This window comes from Cervus canadensis, chromosome 29 (genome assembly GCF_019320065.1).
Source record: "Cervus canadensis isolate Bull #8, Minnesota chromosome 29, ASM1932006v1, whole genome shotgun sequence".
Classification (NCBI taxonomy): domain Eukaryota; kingdom Metazoa; phylum Chordata; class Mammalia; order Artiodactyla; family Cervidae; genus Cervus; species Cervus canadensis.
The window spans coordinates 16,159,577-16,176,233 of record NC_057414.1 but is presented as its reverse complement, the minus strand read 5'-3'; the positions used below and the strand labels follow the sequence as shown (position 1 = coordinate 16,176,233).

At 36.6% G+C, this 16,657-nt stretch overlaps 1 protein-coding gene across 1 annotated transcript in view; it reads right to left on the bottom strand.

Annotated features, from left to right (window-relative positions):
* NARS2 (asparaginyl-tRNA synthetase 2, mitochondrial) overlaps positions 1–16,657 on the bottom strand; it is a 93,742-nt gene that overhangs the window by 63,197 nt on the left and 13,888 nt on the right. The window contains exons 2-3 of the mRNA XM_043452788.1: positions 13,955–14,013; positions 12,884–13,038 (exon numbers count right to left, since the gene is read on the bottom strand). Coding sequence (XP_043308723.1) covers positions 12,884–13,038; positions 13,955–14,013 — 214 coding nt within the window. The remainder of the gene's footprint in view (positions 1–12,883; positions 13,039–13,954; positions 14,014–16,657) is intronic.

Sequence of the window (16,657 nt, the reverse complement as noted above, 5' to 3'; positions counted from 1 at the left end):
AACATTAAGAAAAATGATAAAGATGCTTCATAAATACTAAACCAGCAAATGAACAGAAAGAGACAGAGAGTAATAATCTAGTCTCTAACAATGTTCGTAAAATTGTTTGTGTAAGTGAAATCTCAGACTGTGAGGCTTTAGATAACAATATCCTAAATCAATTTCTCAGACACAAGAACTGGTAAGTGAATTATACAATTCTATGGGCAAAAAGGAAACAGGGTACTTTCATCTAATAAATCATTTCATAGCAAGGACTGCATCACACAATAATTTGCAATATGAACTTGGACCATACTATTCTGCTAAAAGGATATGTGACAATATTCTTTATCTGTTTTAATATACTGATTAATGTTTTTCTTCTAGTTTCATTGAGATATAATTGACATGCAGGACTGTAAAAGCACCTTATAATAAACTTAAATATTTCAGTAAAATGACTACCACAGTAAGTTTAGTGAACATCCATCATCTTGTATACATCAGTTCAGTTCAGTCACTCAGTCGTGTCCGACTCTTTGTGACCCAATGGATTGCAGCACATCAGGACTCCCTGTCCATCACCAAGTCTCGGAGCTTACTAAAACTCATGTCCATTGGGTTGGCGATGCCATTTAACCATCTCACCCTCTGTCATTCCCTTCTCCTCCCGCCTTCAATCTTTTCCCGAATCAGGGTCTTTTCAATTGAGTCAGCTCTTTGGATCAGGTAGCCAAAGTACTGGAGTTTCAGCTTCAGCATCCGTCCTTCCAGTGAATATTCAGAACTGATTTCCTTTAGGATTGACTGGTTGGATCTCCTTGAAGTCCAAAGGACTCTCAAGAGTCTCCTCCAACACCACAGTTTAAAAGCATCAATTCTTCAGTGTTCAGCATTCTCTATAGTCCAAGTCTCACATCCACACATGACTACTGGAAAAACCATAGCCTTGACTAGTCGGACCTTGGCTGGCAAAGTAATGTCTCTGCTTTTTAATAAGCTGTCTAGGTTGGTCATAACTTTTCTTCCAAGGAGCAAGAGTCTTTTAATTTCATGGCTGCAGTCACCATCTGCAGTGCTTTTGGAGCCCAGAAAAATAAAGTCAGTCACTGTTTCCACTGTTTTCCCATCTATTTGCCATGAAGTGATGGGACCAGACGCCATGATCTTAGTTTTCTGAATGTTGAGCTTTAAGCCAACTTTTTCTCTCTCCTCTTTCACTTTCATCAAGAGGCTCCTCAGTTCTTCTTTGCTTTCTGTCATAAAGGTGGTATCATATGCATATCTGAGGTTATTGAATAAATATATATATACAGCTTTGTATATACAGAAATAGAAAATTTCTATACAAAATAGAAAAAAACTTTTTTCCTTGTGATGGGAACTTTTAGGATTTACTCTCTTGACAACTTTCATATATAAGACACAGCAGTGTCAATTATATGAATCATGTTGTACATTTCATCTTACCAGAATTTTGTACCTTCTGACCAGCTTCAGCCAATTTCTCTTTCGCCTCACCCCTTGCCTCTGGTAATCACAAATCTAATCCTTTCTCTACGAGTTCGTTTGTTTATCTCTGATATATAACTGACTTGCACTAAGTTAGTTCCTGGTGCACAACATAGTGATTTGGTATTTCTACACATTACAAAATGATCACATTAAGTTGAGCTACCACTTGTCACCATATGATATTACATTATTACAGATAATATGCCCCACTCTGTACATTTTATTCCCATGACTCATTTATTTTGTTAACTGGAAGCCTGTATCTCTTAATGTCTCTTCCCTATTTTACTCATTTTCCTACCCCGTCATCTCTGGCAACTACCTATTTGTTCTCTGTATCTATGACTCTGTTTATGTTTGTTTATTTATTTGTTTTGTTTATTCATTTGTATTTTAGATCTCACATATAAGTGAAATCATACAGTATTTGTCTTTCTTGGATTTCTGTCATTTATCATAATACCCTGTAGGTCCATCCATGTTGTTGCAAATGGCAATATTTCATTCTTTTTTATGGTTAAGTATTACTTTATTGTATTATATACTATATCACATCTTCTTGTTCCAGTCATCTGTTGATGGACATATGTAGTTCTCATATCTTGGCTATTGTAAATAATTCTGTAATAAACACAGAAATAAATAAATCTGTAAATAAATTTTTCTGTAATAAAAAACAAATAAATAAATGTCTTTTCAAATTAGTGTTTGTTTTCTTTGGAAAAATACCCAGAAGTGAAATTGTTGGATCATATGGTAGTCCTATTTTTAATATTTTGAGGAATCCCCATACTGTTTTGAAATGGGAATACCAGACCAACTTTACCTGCCTCCTGAGAAATCTGCATGCAAATCAAAACACAATCATTAGAATCAGACATGGAACAACAAACTGGTTCCAAACTGGGAAATGAGTACATCAAGGCTATATACTGTCACCCTGTTTATTTAACTTTATATGCAGAGTACATCATGCAGAAATACCAGGATGGATGAAGCACAAGCTGGAATCAAGATCACCAGGAGAAATAATAACCACCAATATGCAGATGATATGACTCTAATGGCAGAAAGTGAAGAGGCACTAAAGAGCCTCTTGATAAGGGTGAAAGAGAAAAGTGAAAAAGCTAGCTTAAAACTCAGCATTCAAAAAACTAAGATCACGGCATCTGGTCCCATCATTTTGTGGCAATAGATTGGGAAGGAGCGGAAACAGTGGCAGATTTTATTTTCTTAGGCCCCCAAATCACTGTGGATGGTGATTGCAGCCATGAAATTAAAAGATATCTGCTCCTTGAAAGAAAAGCTATGACAAACCTAGATAGCATATTAAAAAGCAGAGACATCACTTTGTCGACAGAAGTCCATCTAGTCAAAGCTAAGGTTTTTTCAGTAGTCATTTATGATCTGCTGGAATCAAGACTGCCGGGAGAAATATCAGTAACCTCAGATACGCAGACACCACCACCCTTATGGCAGAAAGTGAAGAACTAAAGAGCCTCTTGATGAAAGTGAAAGAGGAGAATGAAAAAGTTGGCTTAAAACTCAACATTCAGAAAACTAAGATCTTGGCATCCAGTCCCATCACTTCGTGGCAAATAGATGGGAAAACAGTGGAAGCAGTGAGAGATTTTATTTTGGGAGGCTCCAAAAATCACTGCAGATGGTGACTGCAGCCATGAAATTAAAAGATGCTTGCTGCTTGGAAGAAAAGTTATGACCAACCTAGACAGCTTATTAAAAAGTAGAGACATTACTTTGCAAACCAAGATCCATCTAGTCAAAGCTATGGTTTTTCCAGTAGTCATGTATGGATGTGAGAACTGGACTATAAAGAAAGCTGAGTGCCAAAGGATTGATGCTTTTGAACTGTGGTGTTGGAGGAGACTCTTGAGAGAGTCCCTTGGATGGCAAGGAGATCCAACCAGTCAATCCTAAAGGAAATCAGTTCTGAATGTTCACTGGAAGGACTGATGCTGACGCTGAAACTCCAATACTTTGGCTAACTGATCCAAAGAACGGATTCATTGGAAAAGACCGTGATGTGGGGAAAGACTGAAGGCAGGAGGAGAAGGGGACAGAGGATGAGATTTTTGGATGGCATCACCGACGCAATGGACATGAGTTTGAGTAGGCTCCGGGAGTTGATGATGGACAGAGAAGCCTGGGGTGCTGCAGTCCGTGGGGTTGCAAAGAGTCGGACACGACTGACAGAACTGAACACGTACAATGTGAGAGCTGGACCATAAAGAAGGCTGACTGCTGAAGAATTGATGCATTCAAATTGTGGTTGTTGGAGAAGACTCTTGAGAGTCCCTTGGACAGCAAGGAGATCAAAGCAGTCAATCCTAAAGAAATCAGCCCTGAATATTCATTGGAAAGACTAATGCTGAAACTGAAGCTCCAAAATTTTGGCCACCTGATGCAAGAGACTACTCACTGGAAAACACTCTGATGCTGAGAAAGTTTGAGGGCACGCAAGAGTAGAAGCAGGTGACAGAGGATGAGATGGTTGGCTGGCGTCACTGACTCAATGGACACACGTTTGAGCAAACTCCGGGAAGCAGTGAAGGACACGGAAGTCTGGAGTGCTGCAGTCCATGGGGTCACAAAGATTTGGACACAACTTAGTGACTGAACAACAACAACAATATACTCTTTTGCATAGTGAATGCACCAATTTACATTTCTGGCAATAGTGCATGAGGGTTCCTTTTTCTCCACATACTTACTAACTTTTGTTATTTGTTGTCTTTTTGATAATAAGCATTCTAACGTGTGAGGTGATATTTTATTGCGGTTTTAACACTTCTAGTAAGAGTGATGTTGGGGATCTTTTCATATGCCTGTTAGCCATCTGTGTGTCATTTCTAGAAAAATTTCTATTCAGGCCCTCTGCTCTTTTTTTTATATTGAGTTTTTTTTTTTTTTTTTTTTTTTTTATGTTGAGTTGCATGAGTTCTTGGTATATTTTGGATATTGGTCCTTTATCAGACATATCGTTTCAAATATCGTCTCCCTTTCAGTAGGTGGCCTTTTTGTTTTGTTGATGGTTTCTTTCACTGTGTAAAAATTTTTAGTTTGATGCAGTTTTTGTTTATTTTTGCTTTTTTAAAATAACTTTGTCTGAGTAGACATATTAAAAAAAACAAAATATTGCTGAGACCAATCTCAAATGCTTATATTTTCTTCTGTAAGTTTTACGGTTTCAAGTCTTATATTTAAGTCTTTAACCTGTTTTCAGTTTGTTTTTGTATATTGTATGAGAAAATAGTTCAGTTTTTCCAACAGCATTTATTCAAGAGGCTGCCCTTTTCCCACGGTACGTTGTTATCTCCTTTGTCATAGATTAACTGACCATGTTAAGTGTGGATTCATTTCTGGGTTCTCTATTCTGTTTCAGTGATCTACATGTCTGTTCCAGAATCATACTGTTTTGAATACTGTAGCTTTGTAGTATAGTTTGAAATCAGGGCCTGTGATACGTCCAGCTTTGCTCTTCTTTCTCAAGACTGCTTTGGCTATTTGGGGTCTTTTGCTTCTATACAAATTTAAAAAATATGTGTTACAGTTCTGTGAAAATCATCAGTGGGATTTTGATAGGAATTGCACTGAATCTGCAGATCGCCTTGTGTAGTATGGTCATTTTAACAACAGTATTTATTTTTCCTTGTATGACAATATTTTTTCACTGTTTGTGACAATCATACATCAAAATTTACTTGATATGGTTAATAAGTGGACAAATGCTTAAAGGCAAGTGTGTACACAAAGTTATTTGGAAGGAAAAAAATAACATGTAGAAATGAAAAAATTCACTGATTTGATCATTCTAACTGGTGTTTAGGAATTTAAAAACAAAAATGTTTTGCAATTATGGAGCAAAGAAATGGCCAACCTCTCTTCAACAAAATTAAGAGGTATCAAAGTTATTTTTGATAATGTGCTGCAAGAACCAGAAGTAATAAGCTAGAGCCTATTAAAGATGTATCTGAAATTTGAACCTGTATTTAAAGTACAGACATATTCCAGGATCATACATGGCAACTGATACACAGCTGGCTACATTCAAAAGGGCATCTATTTGGAGTACTTTCAAAACCTAGAAAGGTAAAGACAAGAATCTGGGTTTAGCCATCATATTCAAGAAAATGAAAAAAACCATTGGATGAGAAAAAAATATTTGCAAATCAGGTATCAAATTCTTATATGATTTGATATCTGACATCAGATACCAGTTTATCTGTTATCAGATATGTATCAGTTTATCTGATGAGACTCATATCTAGAATATATAAAGAATTTTTATAACTAAACTATATAAAGACAAATAACTAAAATAACTGAAAACATGAACCAAGGATTTAAATAGACATTTCTCCACAGAAGACACATGAATGGCCAATAGGCACGTGAAAAGATGCTCAACATGAGTCACAGGGGAAAAGCGTAATAAAAACCATAAAGAGACGCCACTTCACACTCAGTGAGTATGTCAGTCCCTCAGTCATGTCTGACTCTGCAACCCCCAGACTATAGCCTGCCAGGCTCCTTGGTCCATGGAATTCTCCAGGCAAGAATACTGGAGTGGCTTGCCATTCTCTGTTCCAGGGCACCTTCCCAACCCAGGGATGCAACCTGGGTATCCTGTGGCATAATAAAAGACATTAAAAAGAAAAAAAGACATATAATAAGTGCTGGCAAGGATGTGGAGAAATTGGAATCTTTATACACTGCTGGTGGGGTTGTAAATTTGGTGTAGCCACTGTGAAAAACAGTCTAACAGTTCCTCACATGGTGAAATTTACCATGTAAGCCATCAATTCCACTTCTAAGTACCTATCCAAGAGAAATGCAAACATGTTCACACAAATACTTGTCCTCAAACAGTCGTGTGAACATTATTCATAATAGCCAAAAAGTAAAATCAACCCAAATTTCTATTACCTGCTGAATGGATAAACAAACATGCTATACTCATAACATCGATTGTTATTTGGCAATAAAAAAGAATCAAATACATGCTATGACACTGACAGACATTGAATATACTCTGAAAAAAAAATAAACCAGCCACAAAATGCTATATATAGTGTGATTCCATTTATATGAAATATCCAGGATGGGAAAATTCACAGACACATAAAGCAGATTGATCAGTGGTGCCTAGGGTGGGAGAGAGGATGGTGAGTGACTGCTAATGGGAAAAAGCCTCTTTCTGGGTGATTAAAAATATTCCTAGATTATAGTGATGTTCAAAAACCTGAAAATATGCTAAAATCCACAGAATGGTACATTTTAAATTGGTGAATTTTATAATAAGTAAATTATCTCAATAATAAAATTCTGAAAAATCTGGGTTTGCTGTATTTAAATACTCATTGAAATTCTAATAAAGTTGATTTTCACCATTCCTTTATTTTTACTTCAGCAAACTATTCATAACATGGCTTAAAAATATTTATTAAAAATAAGGTCCATTACTCCCAGATGGTAAATGGTGCTGAATATTTTCTTGGTACACTGAGGATTAGTCTTAAATAAGTACTTAGATTGTTAGTAATTTTTCATTAGTATAAAGTTGATTTCAACTGTTTCTTTTGCACATCTTTATAGAAATTGTCAGATCATTTCCTTAAGAATAATTCTCACTGCAAAAGTATTTCTCTAGAGAGGCTGTACTAGTTTATACTTCTAATAGTAATGTTCAAAAGAAAAGCATCAATTTTATCCTGAAATATGCCTGACTTTCTGGCTTTGTAAAAATATATATAAAGGGAAAAAAACACCTGCAACAAAACTAAAAATCAACAAAACCAATAAAGAAAACAAAACAGTAATAATCAAAAATCCTTTTAACTACATTAGGCCAAGGCTTCCTCTAATTCTGGGTTTAACTGACAAAAAAAATGGAAAACTTTATTGCATGACATCACTAAGTATAAGTTTTACAATTTAAGGCATTTCTAATTCTTTCAGAACAGACACTCAACTTACACTGCACTATTTATAGGCAGACTGTAATGAAAACACTTAGCTTCCTTTTATTTAAAAAACACTTCTGGCTATGTCTGCTAAAAGGGCTTAAAATCAATAATCCCTCAGTAGCAGCAAGATACTAGTGACTAAGTCTTATTTTCTAAATACCATTTTCCAAGAAAAGGAATCAGGGCTCTTAGAAAAAATGGCTGATTCTGAGATCAGGGTAGGGAAAATTAAAAAATATGGTTGGGATAACTGTGAAAACATGAAGCAACCAAGATGTCCTTCAGTAGGTGAACAGAAGGATAAACCATAGTACTTCCAGTTAATGAAATACTCAGTTGAGTTTAGTTCAGTCGCTCAGTCATGTCCGACTCTTTGTGACCCCCATGGACTGCAGCACTCCAGGCCTTCCTGTCCATCATCAACTCCCAGAGCTTATTCAAAACTCATGTCCATTGAGGCAGTGATGCCATCCAACCATCTCATCCTCTGTCATCCCCTTCTCCTTCCACCTTCAATCTTTCCCAGCATCAGGGTCTTTTCAAATGAGTCAGCTCTTTGCATCAGGTGGCCAAAGTATTGGAGCCTCAACTTCAGCATAAGTCCTTCCAGTGAATAATCAGGACTGATTTTCTTTACAACTGACTGGTTGGATCTCCTTGCAGTCCAAGGGACTCTCAAGAGTCTTTGCCAACATCACAATTCAAAAGCATCAATTCTTCAGCACTCAGCTTTCTTTATGGTCCAACTCTTATATCCACATGACTACTGGAAAAACCATAGCTTTGACTAGATGGACCTTTGTTGGCAAAGTAACGTCTCTGCTTTTTAATATGCAGTCTAGGTTAGTCATAGATTTTCTTCTAGGAAGCAAGCATCTTTTAATTTCACAGGTGCAGTCACCATCTGCAGTGACTTTGGAGCCCAAGAAAATAAAGTCTGTCACAGTTTCCATTGTTTCCCCATCTATTTGCCATGATGTGATGGGACCGGATGCCATGATCTTTGTTGTCTGAATGCTGAGTTTTAAGCCAGCTTTTTCACACCCTTCTTCACTTTCATTAAGGGACTCTTTAGTTCCTCTTCGCTTTCTGCCATAAGGGTGGTGTCATCTGCATATCTGAGGTTACTGATATTTCTCCCAGCAGTCTTGATTCCAGCTTGTGCTTCATCCAGCCTGGCATTTCTCATGATGTACTCTGCACACAAGTTAAACAAGCAGGGTGACAATATACAGCCTTGACGTACTCCTTTTCCTATTTGGAATCAGTCCATTGTTCCATGTCCGGTTCTAACTGTTCCTTCTTGACCTGCATACAGATCTCTCAGGAGGCAGGTCAGGTGGTCTGGTATTCCCATCTCTTTCAGAATTTTCCACAGTTTATTTTGCTCCACACATTCAAAGGCTTTGGTGTAGTCAATAAAGCAAAAGTAGATGTAATACATCAATGTAACGAACTACTACTCAATGCTAAAAAGACATGAGCCATCAAGCCATGAAAAGATATGGAGTATTAAATATTAATACATATTACTAAATGAAGAAAATGTGAAAAGGCTACATATTGTATGATTCCAACTCTATGACATTCTAGAAAGGGCAAAACTTTGGGGACAGTTAAAAGATCAGGGATTGCCAGGGATCAGGAGGGAGAAAAGGAAGGAGGGAGGGATGATTTGGAAGAGCATCCATTTTTAGAGCAGTGAAACTACTCTGTATGACATCACTTCTCCAAACCTACAGAACATGCACTAGCAAGAGTGACCCCTAAGTAAAGGATGGTCTCTGAGTGACAGTACTGTATCAGTGTGGGTTCATCAATTACAAAACAGTAAAACAAACTAACAGAGGAACAAATCTTGGTATCTTACAGTACCAGAGAGTAAGGAGGTACTTAAAAGACAAAAGGATAGGGGCATGTGAAAGGGATACAAGAATTAAAATATAAGAATTCCCAACAACTAAAACAATCTGAGCAGTAAAGTAAAAAGCAGAGCATTGAAATACAGCCTAAACCATACAATATACATCAGTCGATCTGGATATAAATGATGACATAAATAAATAAATCAGAGCAAAGAGACAACAAATCATTCATACAGATTAATTCTGAATACTGCCCTCACCCCAGGACATGGTGCATAATGCCATCTCCCACTTCCCAACCACTCACTCCTACCTCCAATAAGGGTGGGTACACTCAGTAACTCATTTTCAAAGAACAAAGCAGAGAAAGAGAAAAACAGTACATTTTCAGTGGTGAAACTTGGCAAGTAACACAAGCAATGAATGTGAATAGCATCATATTGATACCAAGTTCTTCCTAACATGATATCACAAGAAGAGCACTTCACTCCTGTGGTGTTCTTTCCACTCCCTTTGCCTCCTGAAATTTAAGAAAAGACGTAAGAAAAACCCAGACTGGCATACTTTCTACAAGCCATGAAAACTAAGGAAAAACTGAAAAACCGTTATAGACTAGATGAGACTAGGGAAACCTGAAAACTAAATGTAATTCCCTGGTGGCTCAGATGGTAAACAATTTGCCTGCAATGTGGGATACCTGGGTTCGAACCCTGGGTTGGGAAAACCCCCTGGAGAAGGGCATTGCAACCCACTCCAGTGTTCTTGCCTGGAGAATCCCATGGACAGAGGAGCCTGGTGGGCTACTGTCCATGGGGTCACAAAGAGTTGGACACGACTGACCAGCTAAGTACATCCTAAAGTGGATCCTGGAAAAAGGCACTGATGGAATGCCAATGAAATCTAAATAAAGTCTGGAATTTATAGTTAATAGTAGTGTATTAACGTTAGGTTCTTAAGTTTTCACAAATGTACCATGGTAATGTGTAAGATGTTAACAATAGGGGAAATTGGGTGAGAGGTATACAAGAAGTCTGAACTACCTCTGCAACTTTTCTACGTTTAAAAATTATTCAGGGTTTCCCTGGTGGCTCAGTGGTAAAGAACCCACCTGCCAACACAGGAGACACGGGTTCCATCCCTGATCCAGGAAGATCCCACATGCTGAGGAGTAACTATGCCCTTGCACCACAACTACTGAGTCTGTTCTCTAGAGCCCTAGAGCCGCAGCTACTGAGCCTACGAATCACAACGACTGAAGTCGCATGCCCTGCAGCCTGTGTTCCGCGCCAGGAGCCACCGTAATGAGAAGCACACGCACTGCAACTAGACAGCAGCCCCTGCTCTCTGAAGCTAGGGAACAGCCCATGCAGCGACGAAGACCCAGCACAGCCAAAGATAAATAAATAAAATTATTTTTTAAAATGTTAGTTAAAAAATTATTAAAAATAGAAAGTTTATTTAAAACAACAACAAAATTAAACTTTAAAATGGAACCATAAACCCACTAAAGCAACATAGATATCCTTTTGGAAAATGTTAACCTTCTAAATATAGCTACCATTTACTCCATTTTAAAAGTCTGTTAAATAAAATTTAGAAAAAAAAAGCTGAGGAAAAAAAGACTAACAATTTCTTACTGGAGACTAAATCATGCATTAATCTTAAACATGATGTGCTGTGTACTAATAGTACTAAAACTATATTAAACTAGGGATATTTGACTGCCCCTGTCAGAAATACTTCATAACACACTAAAAAGTCCTTCACATTCTGTCCATTTAATCCTGGGTCAAGTTTCACAGTACCGTGTATTCTGTGGTTCACTGTACTTTACTGGTAAAGAGGGAACATGATCCGCTACTGATATTATAACAGAAAAACTTGGGCAAACTTATACTTTTCCCACATTATGACACATTTGAGGGAAATAAACCTTTTCTATAGCTTTATAGATAAAAAGAAACAAATAATAAAAGGTTGTTAAGAAAGGTTATCCTAAACTTGGATAAAGCTAATAGGGAGATAGCACATCCTTCCAATGTAATAAGAGGCTACGGACACACTCAAAGGTTATTTAATTACCTAAGAGATGCGCTTGCTCCATTATTCTATTTACTACTGAACTGAATAGCCCAAATTAAGTAAAGTTACATGTTAACTTATAGATTTTTGTCCAGCAGAGATGCAAATCATTTCTGTCAGGTAAAAGAGAAAATTCCAAAGGTTAGAGTTAATTGATCTGCAGGATATCAGCTAGTTTGTAACTAATCTAGCAATCTTATTCTAAAATTCCTTTATTAAACTGGCTATTAATTCACAGCCTCCCAGATGCTCTTTGAACTAGTCTTACTACTTTACTTATTTCCTCAGTAATAACTGAATAAAATATTTGATACATGTTCACTTTATATTTCTATGAATCATGTTTTAAATTTTTAAAAATTATACTGACAGGCACAAGAAACTTTCCATGACATGCCTGACATGGCCTTTCCCACAAACAATTCGGCGGTTCCTACAATCTCACAGGGCTATTATGATAATAGTTTTTCTATACCATATTCTGATAATATTTTCTATTATTTGGTCTCTGTAATTATCAATTAGTATCTTTCTTTCTCAAATCAGAAAAGAATCTAAGTATATATTATTTTCAAGACTATCTTTATTCCACCATTGACATTCTTTATTCTGCCAGTAAAGTCCGTTAAAAAAAAAAAAAGACACAAATACTATTTCCCCTCAGTTTTTCCACCTGCACATTTAGAAAACAATGGGAAATACATAAAGATTCCCTATTTTCACTGTAGCCATTTCCTAAAGAGATTCTTAAGTCTCAAGCTCTGTATGAGAAAACAAAGATATTTATATCTGGGTAGAGACTCAGTACTTGTTGAGTCAGCATTAAGAAAATTACCCACAGAATATAAGATTTAAAGAGTACTTTAAAGATTTTCCTGTTTAATCTCTAAAAAGAAGGAAATTGCACTGAAAGGATTATAATGACTTTCCAGAGATTTGAAGACTGGCTAAAATTAATGTGATCTGACTTCTAACACTTTTTAATTGGTCACACATCATGATGACTGTGTGAGTTAATTTCCTTTATTTAAACCATAATTTTAAAAAGGTTTTTCTTCCATCTGTTCCAAGTACCTCTCTTATAATTTTCAGGTGTGAACTATAACTGTTTTTACTTTCATAAAGATGTTTAATTGTACTTATATTTTGATTATGTATTTTGAGATTTAAGCAAAAAAGATCAGTAAAAAGAAAAAAAAAAAATCACTTCATATTTCCAATGTTACATTTTCACCAAAAATGAAAAGTGGATACTACCATGATTTTTTTAGTAAGAAATCTGGATATTGTCAAAGTGTCAATCTAAATGTACTTTTAGTGAACTGACATGGACTAACCACAAACGTTAACTTCAATTTTTAGGTTTTAGCACTGGGAAAGGAACATTATTACACTCTCACCCAACCCATAAACTTTAGCCCATGCGAGAAAAAAGAAAAGAAAACTCTGTACCCTGACATCACTTCTAGATGAAGCTGTCCTGAGACAGTTAAGAAAACAGGAATATTGAAGAAATTCTCCTCAGGCACCTTTATTTTGCTTGAAGGCTGCAAAAGAAAACAGAGGCCACAAGAAGCTATTATATGTTCTGTACTGCATTCACATTTCTGTCACAATTAAAAATCACAAAGCAATTAAAAATATATGACAGGTCATTCTCATGAAAAAAAGGCAGTTTTCAGTACACACTTGAAAGAGAAAATCTCTGCTTGATAAGTGCTAAGGTCAAGGAAGTTTGCTCCATATTTTTGAAACACACAACAATTAAAGGACAAAGTACTTTGGTCACAAAATATACTCTTTCCTAAAAACTGATTTTGATTGAGGGGCAAGCTGAAGCAAGAAATTATGTTTTAAATGTGAGGCATTACACTGCTGCTGCTGCTAAGTCACTTCAGTCATGTCCGACTCTGTGCAACCCCATTGACGGCAGCCCACCAGGCTCCCCCGTCCCTGGGATTCTCCAGGCAAGAACACTGGAGTGGGTTGCCATTTCCTTCTCCAATGTGTGAAAGTGAAAAGTGAAAGTGAAGTCGCTCAGTTGTGTCCGACTCGTAGCGACCCCATGGACTGCAGCCCACCAGGCTCCTCCATCCAGTCTTTTACAATTCTGACCCATGATTAAAATTTAATTTTCCCAAGGGAATAGCCTCTAAAAAATGTCTTGTCATATTATTATTAAATTGTTAATAATGCTTTTAATACAGATTTTTATAAACACATTATAAACTATAAACATGTTCATTTCACTTAATCTTCATGACAACTAGGAGATAAGAAAAGCTGGACCTTATCTTTAAAAGATATGATGAACATTTACATTTAAAGATTTTTATGAACTTGTAATATAGAGTGACTATTCCATTTGAAACTGGTCAGAAACAAGCCAGTCAACATTATTAACAGTTAAGATAAAAAGTTACTTGGAGGTCAAGCATAATTTAAATAGTATAATTAAGAAAACTTCTGTATCAAGTTATGACTATTACATCCATTTGGAGTGAAGGAAGATAATTTACCTACTCTTATATTCAAATTGTGATCTGAAAATGTTTCCGTGTAATGGTGCACTAAAACAAATACTGTAAAAGCAACCAAGCCAATATAAAATGTTCAATAGATGATGTAAGACTCCTTTTAAGAGCAGAGTACCAACTACTGAATTATAGAAACAAATGAAATGAAATTGTCTTATTTAATTCCCTTGGTTGTCCTAAAAATACTGCATATCATGTATGGGTATGTGTGTGTATGAACGTGACTGCTGTTCAGTTGCTGAGTCCTGTCCTGCTCTTTGTGACCCCGTATGCATGCTAGGACTGCAGCATGCGAGGCTTCCCTGTCATCCGCTATCTCTGTGGAGTTTGCTCAAACTCACGTCCATTGAGTCGGTGATGCTATCTAACCATCTCATCCTCTGCTGCCCTCTTCTCCTTTTGACTTAGAAAGGAGAATCAATGTGATAGTTAGTGTAAAATTACCAAATGAAATTATTCATTTATTTTGCTAGATGCCCATCAGCAGATGAATGGATAAGGAAGCTGTGGTACATATTTTGCAACTGCCTTTATTTTTAAAACTTAACTTTGATCTGGTCCTACATGCCCTATTATTGCTTTTTAAAAATTCATCTTTGAGACTCATTATCACTTAAACGATATTGTTTCCAAGGACTTAAATACTCAAAACTAAAATATCTGACTTATGTTAGGATTTCAAAATAAAAGATGTGTTCTCTGATATGTCTTCACTATCTACTAAATGATTACATTTCAAGTAAGGCCCAGTACATTTGTATGAATATTATACTTTTTCCTTTCCTTCACCTCTTCAACTTCTTTCATCTGTAATTTGTATGGGTGTTTTATAGACTTCTCTAAAAGTGGTTTCTCTCATTTCGTGTATATATATATAAAAAAATCTGATATTTAGGAATTGATTTTACTCTCATTTATTAGCATTTGTACAAAAGGAAATCTAAGTTTCTTACATGTTTTAAATCCAACTGTTTTAAAGTTACAATGAAAATTGGTGCAGCCACCATGAAAACAATCTGGAAGTTCTTTAAAAAACTAAAAACAGAGTTACTGTATGATTCAGCAATCCCACTCCTGGGCATATATCTAGAGAAATAAAAAACTCTAACTTGAAAAGATACATGTACCCTAATGTTCACAGCGGCACTGTTTACAACAGCCAACACAGATGAATGGATAAAGAAGATCTAGTGTGTATGCACATACACAGAAACACACACAGAGTGAAATATTCCTCAATCAAACACAAAAAATGAATGATATAATGCCATTGGCAGCAACACAGAAGGATTGAACATAAAACAGCACTTATATGTGGAATCGAAAAACACAATAGGAATAAACTTACTTACAAAACAGAAATAGACTCAGAGACATAGAAAACAAATTTATGGTTACCAAAGGAGAACAGGTAGGGAGTGACAAATTAGGACTTTGTGATCAGTGCAAAGAAATAGAGGAAAAGGAAAGACTAGAGATCTATTCAAGAAAATTAGAGATACCAAGGGGATATTTCATGCAAAGATGGGCTCAATAAAGGACAGAAATGGTATGGACCTAACAGAAGCAGAAGATATTAAGAAGAGGTGGCAAGAATGCACAGAAGAACTGTACAAAAAAGATCTTCAAGACCCAGATGATCACAATGGTGTGATCACCTAGAGCCAGACATTCTGGAAAGTGAAGTCAAGTGGGCCTTAGGAAGCATCACTACAAACAAAGCTAGCGGAGGTGATGGAATTCCTGTTGAGCTATTTCAAATCCTGAAATATGATGCTGTGAAAGTGCTGCACTCAATATGCCAGAAAATTTGGAAAACTCAACAGTGGCCACAGGACTGGAAAAGGTCAGTTTTCATTCCAATCCCAAAGAAAGGCAATCCCAAAGAATGCTCAAACTACCGTACAGTTGCACTCATCTCACACAATAGTAAAGTAATGCTCAAAATTCTGCAAGCCAGGCTTCAGCAATACGTGAACCCTGAACTTCCAGATATTCAAGTTGGTTTTAGAAAAGGCAGAGGAACCAGAGATCAAACTGCCAACATCCGCTGGATCATCAAAAAAGCAAGAGAATTCCAGAAAAATATCTATTTCTGCTTTATTGACTATGCTAAAGCCTTTGACTGTGTGGATCACAATAAACTGTGGAAAATTCTGAAAGAGATGGGAATACCAGACCACCTGAATGCCTCTTGAGAATGCAGGCAGGTCTGTATGCAGGTCAGGAAGCAACAATTAGAACTGGACATGGAACAACAGACTGGTTCCAAATAGGAAAAGGAGTATGACAAGGCTGTATATTGTCACCCTGCTTATTTAACTTATATGCAGAGTATATCATGAGAAATGCTGGGCTGGATGAAGCACAAGCTGGAATCAAGATTGCTGGGAAAAATATCAATAACCTCAGATATGCAGATGACACCACCCTTATGGCAGAAAGTGAAGAGGAACTAAAGAGCCTCTTGATGAAAGTGAAAGAGCAGAGTGAAAAAGCTGGCTTAAAGCTCAACATTCAGAAAACTAAGATCATGGCATCCATCACTTCCTGGCAAATAGGTGGGGAAATAGTGGAAACAATGGCTGACTATTTTTATTGGGCTCCAAATCACTGCAGATGGTGATTGCAGCCATGAAATTAAAAGACGCTTACTCCTTGGAAGGAAAGTTATGACCAACCTAGACAG